Source organism: Mesoplodon mirus (assembly GCF_964341445.2).
Source record: "Mesoplodon mirus genome assembly, chromosome: 2".
NCBI lineage: Eukaryota > Metazoa > Chordata > Mammalia > Artiodactyla > Ziphiidae > Mesoplodon > Mesoplodon mirus.
Genome location: NC_138977.1, coordinates 198,742,643 through 198,761,746, shown reverse-complemented (window position 1 = coordinate 198,761,746; position 19,104 = coordinate 198,742,643). Strand labels below are relative to the sequence as shown.

General features: G+C 43.4%; 1 protein-coding gene across 1 annotated transcript in view; it reads left to right on the top strand.

The window, feature by feature from the left end:
* The window catches only part of BLNK (B cell linker), an 82,787-nt gene that overhangs the window by 38,797 nt on the left and 24,886 nt on the right, over positions 1-19,104 (top strand). Inside the window, exons 4-7 of the mRNA XM_082633582.1 lie at positions 4,665-4,705; positions 9,253-9,409; positions 11,967-12,130; positions 17,809-17,890. Of these exons, the coding sequence (XP_082489708.1) occupies positions 4,665-4,705; positions 9,253-9,409; positions 11,967-12,130; positions 17,809-17,890 (444 nt within the window). The remainder of the gene's footprint in view (positions 1-4,664; positions 4,706-9,252; positions 9,410-11,966; positions 12,131-17,808; positions 17,891-19,104) is intronic.

Sequence of the window (19,104 nt, the reverse complement as noted above, 5' to 3'; positions counted from 1 at the left end):
CCATAGTGGTTGTATCAATTTACATTCCCACCAACAGTGAAAGAGGGTTTCCTTTTCTCCACACCCTCTCCAACATTTGTTGTTTGTAGATTTTCTGATGATGCCCATTCTAACTGGTGTGAAGTGATACCTCATTGTAGTTTTGATTTTCATTTCTCTAATAGTTAGTGATGTTGAGCAGCTTTTCACGTGTTTCTTGGCCACCTGTATGTCTTCTTTGGAGAATTGTCTATTTAGGTCTCTTCCCATTTTTGGATTGGGTTGTTTGTTTTTTTAATATTGAGCTGCATGAGCTGTTTATATATTTTGGAGACTAATCGTTTATCTGTTGATTCATTCCCAAATATTTTCTCCCATTCTGAGGGTTGTCTTTTCATCTTGTTTATGGTTTCCTTTGCTGTGCAAAAGCTTTTAAGTTTCATTAGGTCCCATTTTTTTATTTTTGTTTTTATTTCCATTTCTCTAGGAGGTGGATCAAAAATGATCTTGCTGTGATTTATGTCAAAGAATGTTCTTCCTATGTTTTCCTCTAAGAGTTTTCTAGTGCCCAGTCTTACATTTAGGACTCTAATCCATTTTGAGTTTATTTTTGTGTATGGTGTTAGGGAGTGTTCTAATTTAATTCTTTTACATGTAGCTGTCCAGTTTTCCCAGCACCATTTATTGAAGAGGTTGTCTTTTCTCCATGGTATATTCTTGCCTCCTTTATCAAAAATAAGGCAACCATATGTACGTGGGTTTATCTCTGGGAGTTCTATCCTGTTCCATTGATCTGTATTTCTGTTTTTGTGCCACTGCCATATTGTCTTGATTACTGTAGCTTTGTAGTATAGTCTGAAGTCAGGGAGTCTGATTCCTCCAGCTCTGTTGTTTTCCCTCAACACTGCTTTGGCTATTCGGGGTCTTTTGTGTCTCCATACAAATTTTAAGATTTTTTGTTCTAGTTCTGTAAAAAGTGCCATTGGTAATTTGATAGGGATTGCATTGAATCTGTAGATTGCTTTGGGTAGTATAGTCATTTTCACAATATTGATTCTTCCAGTCCCAAAACATGGTACATCTCTCCATCTGTCAGTATCATCTTTAATTTCTTTCATCAGTGTCTTACAGTTTTCTGCATACAGGTGTTTTGTCTCCCAGGGTAGGTTTATTCCTAGGTATTTTATTCTTTTTGTTGCAATAGTAAATGGGAATGTTTCCTTAATTTCTCTTTGAGATTTTTCATCATTAGTGTATAGGAATGCAAGAGATTTCTGTGCATTAATTTTGTATTTTTGTATTAAAGTTGTATTTGCAACTTTACCAAATTCATTGATTAGCTCTAGCAGTTTTCTGGTGGCATCTTTAGGATTCTCTATGTAGAGTATCATGTCATCTGCAAACAGTGACAGTTTTACTTCTTCTTTTCCAATTTGTATTCTATTTATTTATTTTTCTTCTCTGATTGCCATGGCTAGGACTTCCAAAACTATGTTGAATAATAGTGGTGAGAGTGGACATCCTTGTCTTGTTCCTGATCTTAGAGGAAATGCTTTCAGTTTTTCACCATTGAGAATGATGTTTGCTGTGGGTTTGTCATATATGGCCTTTATTATGTTGAAGTAGGTTCCCTCTCTGCCCACTTTCTGGAGAGTTTTTATCATAAATGGGTGTTGAATTTTGTCAAGAGCTTTTTCTGCATCTATTGAGATGATCATATGGTTTTTATTCTTCAATTTGTTAATATGGTGTATCACTTTGATTGATTTGTATATATTGAAGAACGCTTGCATCCCTGGGGTAAATCCCACTTGATCATGGTGTATGATCCTTTTAATGTGTTGTTGGATTCTGTTGGCTAGTATTTTGTTGAGGATTTTTGCATCTATATTCATCAGTGATATTGGTCTGTAATTTTCTTTTTTTGTAGTATCTTTGTCTGGTTTTGGTATCAGGGTGATGGTGGCCTCATAGAATGAGTTAGGGAGTTTTCCTTCCTCTGCAAGTTTTTGGAAGAGTTTGAGAAGGATGGGTGTTAGCTCTTCTCTAAATGTTTGATAGAATTCACCTGTGAAGCCATCTGGTCCTGGACTTTTGTTTGTTGGAAGAATTTAATCACAGCTTCAATTTCATTACTTGTGATTGGTCTGTTCATATTTTCTACTTCTTCCTGGTTCAGTCTTGGAAGGTTATACCTTTCTAAGAATTTGTCCATTTCTTCCAGGTTGTCCATTTTATTGGCATAGAGTTGCTTGTAGTAGTCTCTTAGGATGCTTTTATTTCTGCTGTGTCTGTTGTAACTTCTCCTTTTTCATTTCTAATTTTATTGATTTGAGTCCTCTCTCTCTTTTTCGTGATGAGTCTGGCTAATGGTTTATCAATTTTGTTTATCTCCTCAAAGAACCAGCTTTTAGTTTTATTGATCTTTGCTATTGTTTTCTTTGTTTCTATTTCATTTATTTCTGCTCTGATCTTTATGATTTCTTTCCTTCTGCTAACTTTGGGTTTTTGTTTGTTCTTCTTTCTCTAGTTCCTTTAGGTGTAAGGTTAGATTGTTTATTTGAGATTTTTCTTGTTTCTTGAGGTAAGCTTGTATAGCTATAAACTTCCCTCTTAGAATTGTTTTTGCTGCATCCCATAGGTTTTGGATCATTGTGTTTTCATTGTCATTTGTCTCTAGGTATTTTTTGACTTCCTCCTTGAATTCTTCAGTGATCTCTTTGTTATTTAGTAATGTATTGTTTAGCCTCCATGTGTTTGTGTTTTTTATGTTTTTTCCCTGTAATTGATTTCTAATCTCATAACGTTGTGGTCAGAAAAGATGCTTGATATGATTTCGATTTTTAAAAATTTACTGAGGCTTGATTTGTGACCCAAAATGTGATCTATCCTGGAGAATGTTCCATGCGCACTTGAGTAGAAAGTGTAATCTGCTGCTTTTTGATGGAATGTCCTATAAATATCAATTAAATCTATCCGGTCTATTGTGTCATTTAAATCTTCTGTTTCCTTATTTATTTTCATTTTGGATGATCTGTCCATTGGTGTAAGTGAGGTGTTAAAGTCCCCCATTATTATTGTGTTACCGTCGCTTTCCTCTTTTAGAGCTGTTGGTAGTTGCCTTATGTATTGAGGTGCTCCTGTGTTCGGTGTATATATATTTATAATTGTTATATCTTCTTCTTGGATTGATCCCTTGATCATTGCATAGTGTCCTTCCTTTTCTCTTATAACATTCTTTATTTTAAAGTCTATTTTATCTGATATGAGTATTGCTACTCCAGCTTTCTTTTGTTTTCCGTTTTCATGGAATATCTTTTTCCATCCCTTCTCTTTCAGTCTGTATGCATCCCTAGGTCTGAAGTGGGTCTCTTGTAGACAGCATATATATGGGTCTTGTTTTTGTATCCATTCAGCAAGCCTGAGTCTTTTGGTTGGAGCATTTAATCCATTCACGTTTAAGGTAATTATCAATAGGTATGTTCCTATTACCATTTTCTTAATTTTGGGGGGTTTGTTTTTGTATGTCTTTTTCTTCTCTTGTGTTTCCCACTTAGAGAAGTTCCTTTAGCATTTGTTGTAGAGCTGGTTTGGTGGTGCTTAAATCTCTTAGCTTTTGCTTGTCTGTAAAGCTTTTGATTTCTCTGTCGAGTCTGAATGAGATTCTTGCTGGGTAGAGTAATCTTGGTTGTAGGTTCTTCCCTTTCATCACTTTAAGTATATCATGCCACTCCCTTCTGGCTTGTAGAGTTTCTGCTGAGAAATCAGCTGTTAACCTTATGGGAGTTTATGTTATTTGTCATTTTTCCCCTGTTGCTTTCAATAATTTTTCTTTGTCTTTAATTTTTGCCAATTTGATTACTATGTGTCTCAGAGTGTTTCTGCTTGGGTTTATTCTGTATGGGACTCTCTGCACTTCCTGGACTTGGGTGGCTATTTCCTTTCCTATGTTAGGGAAGTTTTCAACTATAAGCTCTTCAAATGTTTTCTCAGGTCCTTTCTCTCTTTTCTCCTTCTGCGACCCCTATAATGCGAATGTTGTTGAGTTTAATGTTGTCCCAGAGGTCTCTTAGGCTGTCTTCATTTCTTTCCATTCTTTTTTCTTTATTCTGTTCCGCAGCAGTGAATTCCACCATTCTGTCTTCCAGGTCACTTATCCGTCCTTCTGCTTCAGTTATTCTGCTATTGATTCCTTCTAGTGTATTTTTCATTTCAGTTATTGTATTGTTCATCTCTGTTTGTTTGTTCTTTAATTTTCTAGATCTTTGTTAAACATTTTTTGCATCTTCTCGATCTTTGCCTCCATTCTTTTTCCGAGGTCCTGGATCATCTTCACTATCATTAGTCTGAATTCTTTTTCTGGAAAATTTCCTATCTCCATTTCATTTAGCTGTTTTTCTGGGGTTTTATCTTTTTCCTTCATCTGGTACATAGCCCTCTGCCTTTTCATCTTGTCTATCTTTCTTTGAATGTGGTTTTTGTTGAGAACTGACTTTAAAAAAACAAACTAGAAAAGGATTTGAAAGGAATGAACATGAGGTGACTGTAATAACCATTCAAGGCCTCGTAGATAGCAGCAGGTGGCTCAAGGGCAGAGAAGGCAGGTTCGGGGTGCTTGTGGACAGGGTGGAGCTGGCCAGCTGAGATTTATGTTTGTGCATTCTGCTTCCCACATGCCATTTCAGAGAGGCCAGCTGACGAAGAGGAGCAGTGGTCAGATGACTTTGTAAGTATTTGTTCCTGGGACTAGAAGGGTATCATTCCAACCAGGGCCCCTGGGAGGCCTTTTTAAAGACTTGTTTCTGAATGACACGCTGGTGGTCAGCTGCCCATCATGGAGGGGAGATGGCTGGGCTAGAAGGGCCACCCATAGGCAGGGCAGCAATAACCTCACAGCGGCTGACTTGAGCTAGCACCACCATGTGCCAGGCTAGGAGCTTCATACTTATTCCCTCATGTAATCCTCATGACAGCCCTATGAGTAGGCATTCTTATCCCCATTTTCTGCTGGTATTCAGAGTACTCACCAGCACAGCCAAAACAGATGTTAAAATGCTTGAGTATTTCCAAATCAGTTGGGAAATGCCTCTGCCCTGAATTCCACAGTGCCCCATTACTGCTTGGTTCCTGCCAGGAGCCCTAAACAAACTAAAGAGTGAATGCTTGGCCCATCGGGGAGTCTCCAGGATACTCCTTAAGGTCATGGTCAGTACCTGGGCTGGATTACCTGTTAAACGGTTTGGACATCAGCCCTGCCCATTTTACAGGTGAAGAAACCAAGACATGGAGAGTTTAAGTAATTGCAATTCCAAAATTCAAACCCAGGTTCTCAGATCTCAGAAGCAGACTTTTAAAACTCAAGGGGCTTGCTGTGACCAAGAGGATATGAACAGACTCTGGGGGCCACAGATGGAGAGGGCTCTCCCTGACCATGATGCCATTGGAGTGGTGTGTCAGAATTAATTGTGAACTCCTTCAAGATGGCTCTGCAACCCACAGGGCCCCAGGGGCCACTTTTCTTTGGGGCTGAATCTTATAGAGACAAGACATCCTAAAAACTTTTCTGTACAATGATTATTCCTCACATATCAGATTCATGCAGAATGTTAGGCTGCTCCGGTCTGTGAGCTTTATATCTGGAAGGGATCCAAGAGGGCCTCCACACAACCACATACCCCATAAGGAAACTGAGGCCAAGAGCCTGAAAATGACTTGCCGACCGTCTCTCAATTACTCAGTGTCCCAGTAGAATGAGAACCCAGGACTCCTGTCCAGTGCCCAGAATTGAGCCTGAGCCCAGCTCCGCACTGTGTACATCACCTGGAGTTTATTCAGAGTATCAGGAGACGGAAGTTCCTCCCGCTCCAACTGCAGAGAAAAGATTTTTGTAAAGAAGGAGTGAGGTGGCCTCACTGTGGGTCACTTAGGCATGGAGAGCCTCCCAGGGCCCAGCAGCACTGATGCCTCAGAAGCACTGCAGCTGCGCCCCCTGCTGGAGGCACACACACACACACACACACACACACACACACACACGGCCACAGCGGAAGCAAAGTTAAGACACTGGACCAACATCCCCCAGGCAACCGAGAAAACTGAGCTCGCTGGCTGGAAGAAGACAAGGTGGGGACCTAGCAAACACAAAATAAAATCAGCCTGAAGAGGAGGGAATGACTTGTGTCCCCAGAGTTAAACAACCAAAATGAAGGGACCAGCTATAGTAAGGATTGATTGAACATTCACTCACAATTTTTACCTTATTGGATTCCCTTGGTGCATAGAATGAAATCCAGGCTTGTTGCTAAAGCCTCCAGACCTAATGAAATCCGACCCCTGCAGCCCTGTCTAGCCTTCCCTGCACCCCCTCAGCAGGGGTTGCTCATCCCAGCCCAGGCACACAGGCCTGCCCTCAGTCCCTACAGCAGGTCGAGGTCCTGCCTAACTCAGCGATTTCAGACTCATGGTCCTTGAGTAGGTGAAGGAAGAGGGGAAGAAAGGAGAAACCAGAGTATCCCCATCCTTCTTCACTTGGTCGGCTCCTTCTTGTACTTCAGGCTTGGCTTAAGTGTCTGCTTCTCACCAGGAAGGCCTTTCCAGCACCCCTCTCCAAGACAGAATCCCTCTTCCCTTTGCTCTCTGTCTCAGGAACCCGATCATTCCCTCAGTGCATCTATGACCAAGCATATCTATTTTATCTGTTTGATGATTTACTTATTTATTATTCACTATTTGTTTGCTGTTGGTCTCCCATGCTAGCATACAAGCACTCTGAGGCCAGGGACTGTGCTCTGAGTCAAGCATGATGGGTGGCACATAGTAGGTGCTCAATAAATATTGATTACACGAATGAAGGAATGGACAATTTGAGAAGATTTTTGTCTGATTACACATTCCCTTCTTCAAAGTTCCCATTAGACTGTCCAAAGTATTGTACTTCCTCAAGTATTGAATGAATGAATGAATGAATGGATTAATTAATTAATTAACAAAAGAATTTTGTTTGTCATAATTTAGAATAATTTGGGGGGAGGGGATTTTTTAAAACTCTTAGAAGTTTGAATAGATTCCCTTTTAATTCTCTTGATGAAAAGACATTCAACACATTCTACTGTGCTTGAAGTAGGAGGGGCTTGTGGTGCATCTCCCACAGAAAAGACTTTCCAAATGAAGGGCCAGTTCAGCCCTTCCTGAGCATCCATCCCCTCCTCCTCAGTACCTTCAGAGCCCAGGCAGCAGCTCAGTGCATTCATTCATTCCAGGTATGCTGGGTGTGCACCTACCCTGCAGCAGGTCCCATGCTGGGCCCTGGATATATAGTCTCAGTCCGGTCCTCATGGGGGCACAGTCTGGTAGGCAGCCCAGTGTCAGAGGACGGCTTCCAGGAACAGCTGACATGGGATCTCTCTTTTTCTACCTTCTCTGCCACCTCTGCCAACCTGGTCCTCTCAGTCAGACTGCTGTGCCGGAGGGGCTGCAAGGACTCCAGACTCCTCCCCGGGATGCACACTGATCCTCAGCCTCCAGGTAATTAAGTCTAGGAAGCCAGTCCCTGCTCCACGAAAACTGAAACAAAGTGGGATGCCCAAACCGTCCCCCACTCAGGCACATGTGTCTGGCTGCCCACTGGTTCTTTCACTTTCTGAATGTCTATTAAAGCAACTGCTTCTCAGTGCTCTTACTGACGTCTCCCTGGGATGCTGCAACAGCACTAACTGGGTCCTTGGCCTGGATGAAGAGAGTCCCTGGCTTGGGAAGCCAGGGTCTTGCCCTGTTAAAGCCTCCCCCCGGCCCACACTTTCACTTCCACTCCACCTCCAGGCCTCCAGCCTGGAAATAGTCTTTGGCTTCTCCAGAGCACAGACTGCAGGCTCAAATTACTCAACTCCTCTGGGCCTCAGTTTCCTCAAATGCAAAATAGGATTTTTAAAAAAACTATCTCATATGATTGTGATGAGGGGTCAATGAGGTATACAGTGCATAGAAATGTTAGTTATAATAATAATCATTACTATTATCATTACTTTATTCAGCCTAATTTCATATTCCCATCTGGTATTTCTGACCTAGGGGTTTGGGAAAATCCCCCCTACAGGAATTTTCTTACCTCCCCCCTCTCCCTGTCCCTTCCTGGCTCCCCCATGCCAGGGTAAGGACAAGCACCCTCCTTTGGGCTCCTTCCTCCTTTTATTCTCTCTCCCCCCACTCCTCCAGCCACCTCGGGAAAAGCTGTATTTTCCGCCTCCTTTCTCTTTCCTTATCCCACTCTTCACCCTCTTCCTCTCCTCTCCCGCATCTCCCTTCGGACTGAGGAGGAAAGCACAGTGCTCACTCACTGATTCCTTCATTTGTCCCAAACATCCTGGGTGCCTGTCATGTGCTGGCCTTGTCATGGGCCCTGAGGATACAGCAATGAAGGAAACACTATACCTGCCTCAATGTTACACAATTGCCATGGAAAGGAGACAGGCCAAAAGGCAGGTACATCATAGATTCATCAGAAAATCATGTATGGATCAAGCATCATGTCAGGCAGTGTGAGGGGGCAGTGGGCACAGAGGTCAGAGGACCTCTTAAGTCCTGAATCAAGTATTTCCTCCATATGAATATACGTATATGTGCTACACATATAAACTATCTCTGAACAAAACACACAAGAAGCTAGTCACTCTGTTTGCCTCTAGGGAGAGGAACTGAGCGGCTGGGAAGACTTCCCTCCTTGTGAACTGTTGGAACTTTAGACTGACTCAACGTATTTTCAATATGGACTTAAATAAAATTTATATAAAAAAAACAAACAAAAAGAAAGAGAATGGACTCTGAGTCAATTTGAAGCCCTTGTCCCTGCAACTGTCCAGCTCTGTTTAAAACAAACAAACCTTATCTCCTCAAAGGTGTCTGTATTCCTGAGCTTCTCCTTACCCTCTCTATTACACTTACATTTTCCTCAACCATCAACCTTCATGATTAATAAAACCTATTTGGTTATTCTATTTTATTGGGTCCTTTTTCTGTCTTCTTATAATATATTTTATCTCTGGCTGTTCTTTGCAGACATACAGAATTCAGCCACCCTTGGGGTTAGAGGTCCATGCGTTCCCCCAGGATAGTAGTCCAGGTGATACGTTTTGGAGACAAAAGGCCCGGCTTCAACCCCAGGGCTGCCGCTAACAGCTGCCTAACCCTGTTTAGCCGACCCCTCCCAGCCTTGCTGTCTCGTCCCTCCATCCCTCCTAAGCACGCGTGGGGCGCTGAGCATGGTATCTGTACTTGCAGGACAGCGATTATGAAAACCCAGATGAGCACTCCGACTCGGATATGTATGTGCTGCCGGCCGAGGAGACTGGGGACGACAGCTACGAGCCACCACCCGCCGAGCAGGAGACTCGGACAGTTCACCGGGCCCTGCCCTTTACCAGGGATGAGTACGTAGGTGAGTCCCCACCCAGACCTTGGGCGCTTGGCCTTCAGGGCAGCAGGGAGCGGGGCAGGCCAAGGTAGCAGGATGGTGGGCACCTCCCACTCTCACCACCTCCATGTGGGTCATCTGGTCACTCACAGGCACTGGAGGCCCCGCTGGTAAGCTTGCCCTTTGGGGAAGGGAGGGGGTATCCTTCTTAAACTGGGAATGTTGAAAACAGGCAAAAGATAAAACAAGCACAACCTGTGGCTCCCCACCTCACCTCAATTCCTGATAGTCCCCAGAGAAATCAACCCAAGATTAGTCCCTTCTTCTCTTCTGGCTTCCTGCGTACAAGGTTCTGGAATTTCTCTTGAGATGGCTGTATGGAACCAGGATGACCTTCAGGGATCCCAGTGTCTGCTAAGGCCCCTCCTTCCTCCATCCCTCCCACCGCCGCCCCACTCAGTGTACAGATACACTGAGTTTGGACTGTGGAGTTTTAATTGGGGGGAGGGGCAAGGGGAGGGGATAGGGGTGAAGCCCTCTAAGCCTGGAATTAGCCTTATTGGTTAAAAGGACGAGTCTTAGGTGTGGCCTTCAGGCCTGAGTGTAGCTTTTAATGCCCCCCCGCCCCCCCCCAAGAAGAAGTCTGTGTTCCATTCTAACAGTGACTAAGTTTAGCAAGGTGAGGAGGGGAGAGTGTCCACGTGATCCCCGTGAGGCTAGGAGTCGTCCAGAGCATCCCTACGTGTAAAGGGTTTAGTGATCCTTTTCCCTGAGGATAGCTTCCTCCTTACAGGGTACCAGGTCCTGCCCCTGCTTTGTGCCACATCTATTGAGGACCTACTATGTGCTGGAGCTATGCTAAGCAGCAAGCAAGACAGGCAGACTCCCAGCCTTTTTACAGTTTACAACTTAGTGCTTTACAGTCATGGCCTACTTCACCTTCTTGATAATCACAAAGGAAGAAAGTGAGGCTCAGAGGAGTGAACTCACTGGGCCAAGGTTTATAAGTGGCAGAGCTGGGATGCAAGTCGGGCCTTGCGGCCTCCAAAGCCCGTGCCCGTCACCGCTCTCTGCTCCACACACCACAACCGAATTTGTGACCTCGTTCAATCATCGCAACAACCCTGGGAAGGAAGGGGCTGCGTCAGGCCCGTTTTACAGACCAAGAAACCGCTATTCAGGACGGTTAAGCGGCTCATTCCAGGTCATACTCTCCGAAGTCTGTCTTCTATGCTTTGCTCCTTCTGAGGGGCTTAAATCTTATATTAAGAAATCTCAGTAAACTCCAAGAGCTGCCAATAAAACTACAAAAACTGACAGTCATAGGCATAGTAAAGTAGATAAATGCCTTGTGCCTGAACACAGCTACGCCACCAGAAGGAGGCACCAAGTGTAAAGTTAACCACATACCCTCAAGGAGGCAGAAGCGCGGGCCGAGGACTGGAGCAGGCGCCGGGAGGAGAGCAGAGTGGGCCAGGCAGAGGCAGGGGCAGCTGTACCAAGCTAGGGGCCGGCCATAGCAGAAGGAAGGAGCAGGAAGCCAGGGTAAGCGCCTGGGCTGGTTCCAGGAAGGGGAACCCACCAGCTTATTCTTATGCGAAGATTTTCCTACAGTGTATCAGTCAGAATGTGTGCTCCCAGATCAACCGGGTAGGCTCCCTGTTGCCTAAGCCCTCCACCACATTATGCAGGTAAGGTTAGTTCTGTATATTAGGCATCGGCTCCGCCAGACACAGTGTTCCTCCTGCCTTGCTGCTTTCTCCCTAATCCCTACAATAACTCTCTGAGGTGGATAGTTATGATCCTCATTTTAAAAATGAGGAATGTGAGTGCCAGAGAGGTTACATAATGAAGAAGCAGCCCAAAGGAGTGCCGCTGGTGGGTGGAGAGCAGGGGACTGAATGCAGGGCCCTTGACTTCAGAGCCTGGACTCCTTCCCTGACACCTGGTGAGGACGGTCCTGGGCCAGGGGGTACTCACGACTTCCCCATGATTCGAGGACATCATTAAGAGGAGGAACGTATAGGTTCACCCGGATAAGTAGTTGCAACCCTGAATACACCTTAGAATAACCTGGGGAATTTTAAAACCTATAATACCAGGTCCCTCCCCAGAAGTTCAAACTGCATGTCTGGAGTGGGGCCTTGGCATTTTTTAAAGCTCCCAGGTGGTTCCTATGTGTAGGCAGGATTGAGAATCACTGCCCTTAAGGCTTCATGGAGTAAAGTGAACCACTGAGGAGTACCGCCCCCCCTGAGACCGCCCCCCTCAAGGTCACCATCTGTTTAGCAGAGTGTTTGGGCTGTCTGCTCACCTGGGTCTGTGGGTCTCCATCAATCCCTAGGAGGATGTTTTTGATGAGGACATTCTTCTGGTTTTTATAATGTAAGTCAATGGGCAGTTGAAATTTTTGCCTAACGGGTCATTCTACTCTTTAAGGGAATGCCCCAGTTAATAATGTGTTGGCTACATAGATGCTGGGGGTTTTATACTTTCTAGATCTCGGTGGCTTCTGCCCAGGGAATGATCCAGAACCCGTTCATCTTATGCTTTGTTGTTCTTGTTGTTTTTCCTCTCAAAGACAATCGGTCAAGCCAGAGGCAGTCTCCGCCCTTCAGCAAGACCCTTCCCAGTAAACCCAACTGGCCTTCGGCAAAGGCAAGGCAGGCCGCTACTCTGCCAGCCCCGACTTCTCTGCATAAACCTCAAGTCCCACCCAGACCCAAAGAGCTCCTTGAGGATGAGGTAAAGTAAATCTGTCCAGAAGACTGCCCAGACCAAGTGGAAGGCAGGATGTGGGCCGGATAGGGGGAGGGGCAGGAGGGTGTGGCCTCAGGCGTGTCTTCCTTCCTCCAGGCCCTGCTCTCTGGCCAGCACTAGCCACCCTGCCCCCTCTAACTCTCCACTGTTATGTTGAAAGGATGTTTTCTTTAAAAATGGCATATATGGTCTTATTTTAAGCACTTTCATTTACTACAGGCATATATATCCATACTGGAGCTGTGCCCTCTAATTATTGCTTCGAGAAAGAATCCCTCGGTTTCCTGCAAATTCCCTCAGTTTCCTGCAAACCTCTCTTTCCTCCATAATATATTTCCCTCTTTATTCTCCATTGCTTCTCTCCCTGTCCTCATTTTCTTTCCCCCACCTTCTTTTCTTTCTGATCCTCCACCCTCCTCCTCTAAACTGCAGAGGGGTGCAGTGGGACATACACTGGAGACCCCTAGTCTGTAGGAAGACCCTGCACAACCCGTGGAGGAGCTGACCCCTCACTTCCCTCCGCAGCTCTTGCTTCTCACTCCCTCTCCCCAGCCCTGGGTATCCAGGGACCATCTTTGCTGATTGTCCAGGACCCAACTCTAGGTTTATGTCATCAATCTCCCTTCTGCCAGCACCTAGATTTTCACGTCTTATTCCATATGGAATTGTTCCAATTTAAAAATGAACAGGTAAACACATTCAGGCTATTGCAGGAATGACTGATAAAGCCTAATATGTTATGGCTCCCAGATGTACTTGTATTTTAAATAGAGTCAAAGACAAGCCCTCAAACTTAGCCATTAGAACAACCCTACAAGTGTAACAGTCTGAGAAAGAAAATAACATTAAAGGCAACTCTTAACCATCACCAGACATAATCTTACTGCAGCTTCTCAAAGAAGTAACTTGTTTTTATAAATTTATTTATTTATTTATTTATTTTTGGCTGCGTTGGATCTTTGTTACTGCGCATGGGCTTTCTCTAGTTGTGGAGAGCGGGGGCTACTCTTCGTTGCAGTGCACGGCTACTTATTGCGGTGGCTTCTCTTGATGCAGAGCACAGGCTCTAGGCACGTGGGCTGCAGTAGTTGTGGCACACGGGCTCAGTAGTTGTGGCTTGCGGGCTCTAGAGCACAGGCTCAGTAGTTGTGGTGCACGGGTTTAGCTGCGCCGCGGCATGTGGGATCTTCTGGACCAGGGCTCGAACCCACGTCCCCTGCATTGGCAGGCGGATTCTTAACCACTGCACCACCAGGGAAGCCCCAGAAGTAACTTGTTTTTAAATGCCTGTAGATGATAAAACCTACAGCTTATGAGCATGTTGTGAAATGACCTTCATTTCCACCTTAGAATAATTTGTAGCCCAAGAAGAGATGGAAAAGAGAGACTTTTAAATAAAATAGAGGCAGCATCCAAGCTCAAATCCTTGCTTTGACCCTTACTAGTTGTGTGACTTAGGCAAGTCAGATACACTCTCTGAGTCTCAGCTTTTCCTCTCTTCAGGTTATTGTAAAGATTTAATAAAGGAATATATATATATATATCACTAAATACAGTGCCTCACACAAAGAAGGATTCCATGTATCATATATATATTGGATTCCTTTCTACCATATTCTAGATTCTTTATAAAATCCAGTTTCCTAGTTTCTCCTGAAGACTGAGGGCCTGTCAACACTTGGCGAGCCATGGCCTCAAAGCAGCTGAGCCTCATGGCAATACTCCAGCTCAGCTGTGAATCCCTGGCTCCTGTTTCCATTTGTCATCATCCCCATCACTCATATAAGACTTGCACACACCCTGACTCTGTACATGTCCCATTATTGTTCCACGCCTGCTCCTGTAAGTATTTGAGTTTATGACCCCCTCTCTAGGGACAGTTAAAGTCAGGAAGTCAGCAGACTGAGAATGAGTGTGGTTTGTCAATCCTCAGTCTGTCTGTCAGTATGAGAGGGGATGCTGCCCTTTCAGGGTAAGAACAGGGTGGCCGGGAGAATCTGAGCATGGGACATGGTAGGGAGACCATCTGTTAGGGTCTCACCACGAATTCTTTCGGCATTTGGCAAATCCATATGAAGATATCAATTCAGACACAGAATACAAATGAAGACTGTGGGTTATGTGAAGCTCTCCTTTTCTGTGACTAACTGGAGGTGGACCCCAGTGGGGAGAGGCCGAGGTTTGCTAATAGCAGCCTTGAGGAGGTGGCTCAGGCAAGTCTGAACCAGTGGGAAAAGGAGAAGTCTGGAGGAGGCACATTCTGGAATGGGCAGATGGACAGTCAAGATGAGAAAGAGGTTTAAAAAAGAAAAAAGCCAACATTAAGATCTGGCTGAGCCATTAGACAGGAAAAGAAGTCAAACAGAAGCATAAATGAAAATGTTTGGCTCTGCCATACAGGTTACAGGCAAAATATGGGGGTACAGGCTGATCAGAGAGTTGGCGGTGGGAGGAAGGAGCATCTGTGCTATAACAACGAGAGCGGCTAACACTTGACAAGTGCTGTGTGTCGGTGGTGTTCCGAGCACTCTGTATGTATTATCTCATTACATCCTCACAGCAACCCTAGGAAGTGTGTGCTATTATCATCCCCATTACAGATGAGGAAATGGTACAGATGAGGTGCAAAGGGGTTGAAGAACTTGTCCAAGGTCACAGAGGTAAATGACAGAGCCAGCATTTGAAATCAGATGATTAGATACTAGATCCCAGGTGCTAAAGAGCTATCCTGTGCCACCTCTCCAGTACCCACTGAGAAGAGACCAGCTCTTCATTCAGCACAAATGTGGCAGGGCTTCATTGGTGCCCAAAGCAGACCCAGTACCTGTCTTTGCAGGGCATCAGTTTTGTGATTTTATGTGACCTTGGATAGATTACTCAACTGCTCTCAAATTCCTTATCTGTAAAATGAGGATAAGTATACCTAACTTAATAGTAGGTATCATTGAAATAATACAGTAAAATAATGTATGTAAAGCTATTAAATGTTCACATGAGTTGTATTAAGCAAGAAACTCATGTAGGCATTTAATAGCTCATCTTAGCAACTCCTGATATGGAATGGGGTGAAGGGCAATGGGAAAGTGAAAATAAGATGAATCCGTGGTGCTCCTATTTTTCACATTTAAAGTTTTGGAGAAGGCAAACATATACCTATATACCTATAGCAGGTGTCTTAGTACTGAACATCTAAACACTGGAGTTGATCTAAGATTATTTTTAAAATAATCATCTATATTTTAATCATGCTATTGTAAAAACTGAGGAAGAATTCTAATAGCATGTAGGTTGTGGCAGTAGAAGCCTGGCTTCAAAAGACCAATTATTCATGTAACTACAGCCAGTTTTTTGTGATGTGAACATGGGATAATGGGGTTTATATTAAAACACTAGCAACGTGAAGATTAACTTGTTAGGACACAGATTATGATGATTCTTGATCATTTGCTTATTTTGGCAGGTAACAACTTTAGTATAGTATTATAGTATAGTACTAGTGGTACCTACCTTTTTGGGTTATTACAAGGAGTAAGTGAGATTACACATGTAAAGTACTTAGAAGAGCACCTGGCAATAAGCGCTCAATAAATGTTTGTTTTTTGTTTCTCCCAGTCCCCATGTTGGCAACCAACCAAGGCAGGTTGTAAAAACCACTTCTGAGATCTGGTTACTTTATTTACCTCTTATAAAATCCCTCCCTCCCTATATTTAAAGTCATTTGATTACTGACAAAGGTGCCAAGACAATTCAACGGGAAAAATTAGTTTTTTAAACAGTGCTAAGATAACTGTATATACACATGCAAAAGAATGAAATTGTACTCCAATCTCACACCATATATAAAAAGTTAAATAAAACTGGATCATAGGTCTAAGTGTAAGATAAAACTATAAAACTCTTGGAAGAAAACATAGGTATAAATCTTTTTTTTTAATTTTAAAAATTTATTTTATTTATTTATTTTTGGCTACATTGTGTCTTCGTTGTTGTGCGCGGCCTTTCTCTAGTTGTGGAGAGCCGGGGCTACTCTTTGTTGCAGTGCGCGGGCTTCTCATTGTGGTGGCTTCTCTTGTTGTGGAGCGTGGGCTCTAGGCACGCAGGCTTCAGTAGTTGTGGCACACAGGCTCAGCAGCTGCGGCTCACAGGCTCAGTAGTTGTGGCGCACGGGCTTAGTTGCTCTGCGGCATGTGGGATCTTCCCAGACCAGGGGCTCAAACCCGTGTCCTCTGCATTGGCAGGCAGATTCTTAACCACTACGCCACCAGGGAAGCCCAGGTATAAACTTTTATGACCTTGGGATAGGCAATGGTTTCTTAGATACAATACCAAAAGCAGAAACAACAAAAGAAAAAAGTAGATAAAATTGACTTTAAAATGTAAAACGTTTGTGCTGCAAATGATACCATAAAGAAAGTAAAAAGACAACATGTAGAATGTGAGAATTTTTTTGCAAATTATATATCTGATAAGAGATTTAAATCTAGAACGTTTAAAGAACTCTTATAATCCAGGGCCTCCCTGGTGGCGCAGTGGTTGAGAGTCCGCCTGCCGATGCAGGGGATACGGGTTCGTGCCCCGGTCTGGGAGGATCCCATATGCCGCGGAGCGGCTGGGCCCGTGAGCCATGGCCGCTGGGCCTGCGCATCCGGAGCCTGTGCTCCGCAACGGGAGAGGCCACAACAGTGAGAGGCCCGCATACCGCAAAAAAAAAAAAAAAAAAAAAAAAAAAGAACTCTTATAATCCAAGAATAAAAAAGACAAACAACCCAATTAGAAGTTGGCAAAGGGGTTGAACAGACTTTTCTCTGAAGAAGATATACAAATGGCCAATAAGCAGACGAAAAGATGCTTAACGTCATTAAGGGAAATGCAAATCAAAATCACAATTAGATATCACTTCACACCTACAAGGATGCTTACAATCAACAAGACAGACAGTAACAAGTATTCGTGAATTTGTGGAGAAATTGGAACCCTCATACATTGCCAGTGGGAATGGAAAAATTGTGCAGCCACTTTGGAAAACAATTTAACAGTTCCTCAAACAATTAAATATAGAGCTACAACATGACCCAGCAATTCCACCACTAGGTATATTCTCAAGAAAAATGTCCATCTACACAAAACTTGTACATGAATGTTCACAACAACGTTATTCATAATAGCCAAAAAAGTAGAAACAACCCAAATGTCCATCAACTGATGAATGGATAAGTAAAATGTGGTATAGTCATACAATGGAATATAATTTGTCCATAAAAGGGAATGAAGTACTAAAACGTGGTTAAACCTTGAAATTACTATGCTAAATGAAAGAAGTCATGACAGACTGTGTATTGAAATATTGTATGATTCCATTTATATAAAATGTCCAGAATGGGCAAATCTTAAAGATAGAAAGAAGGTTGGTGGTTGACTAGGTCAGGGGAGGGGATGCATGGGAGTGACTAATGGGTGCAGGGTTCCTCTTGGGGGTGATGGAAATGTTCTAAAGCTAGATTGCAGTGATGGTTGCACACTCTGTTAATATACTACAAATCACCAAACCACTTTACATGGGGGAATTTAATGGTATATGGATTATATCTCAGAAGATTTTTTTAAATATCACTGCTTCTTATGCAGTAAACTCTGAATATACAGCATTTCTGTATTTCTTTTAGGCTGATTATGTGGTCCCTGTGGAAGATGAAGATGAAAACTATATTCATCCCACAGAAGACAGTTCACTCCCATCTGACAAAGGCAAGCGTTTGTAGTTTTAAGCACCTGAAAACTTCTGCAGTTGATAGAGGCATACAAGACCATTTGCTAGCAAGCTCTAAGGGGTTCAGAAATGATAGTGCCCAGGCCTCTCGCCTCTGTGGCCATAGCATTTGCCTTCTTTGGCTAGTGGAACAGAGAGCATAGTGAGCAACCCATCTCTGTGTTTGATAGCCTTTACCCTTCTTTCTCCATCCTCTTCCATGATTTAATACTCTCTTCTCAAGGTATAAAAGCACCTAAGTTCTTCTATTTAGCTCCTCACTTAGAATGGATTTCTTATAAAACCTAATACTCACAAAGTCATGAGCCACCATGTTGACCTTACAAATATTGCACCAGGAACAGTTTCTGCAGAGGACTGAAAAAATGAAAGAGTAAAATATGCTCTATGTTCTAATCCTTTAAAAGTGAGTGCTATCTCAGGCCCATGAGAAACATTTCATTTGTACATCCTTCATGAAATAACAAACGCAGTTACAAACAAATTATCTTCAAAAGCCTGTGCCACACAGCCTCAGATGAGGCATGGAACAGTGTATGATCACTCTGGATATAGTCGCTATGGAAAATATAATCCTGTATAAACGCTGCCTCTTCAAGTAACATTACTCATCTAATAAACTTGACTCCAAAGTAGCAATACTCAGTTTTTACACTGCCATCACGTCGCAGCCCTCTCCCACGCCCTAAGTATCACCAACAACTTCTAGACCCACCAGAATTCCTGAATTCACCCATCACCATGAAACAATAAATACAAATTAAATGCCCCCACCTCCACCCCCCCCATAAACCTACAAAATCCAAGAGGAATGATATGTGTTACGTGTGTTACGTGTGGCAGGGAAGGTGGGGCTATTAATCTGGCCCCTCCACTGATAGTTCAGTGCACATCTCCTGGTAAAAAAACCAAACTCTTTCATCTCCTAGACACCCAGTTTGGCAAATGAAATTCCAAGCCAGTATTCACTTTAATCATTAATATATTCATTCTAAAAATGTTTTTTTCTTCTGAGAAGGTTTCTTTTAATGGCTTGTGGGCTTACTAATTGTGTCTCCCATTCTTTGCAGATTCTCTGGTCTGACCCATCATTTCCACAATGCATTTTTCCATAAGTGTGAATCTCCCTCAGTAGACTATCTACTATATATGTATGTGTGTGTGTGTGTGTGTGTGTGTGTGTGTGTATATA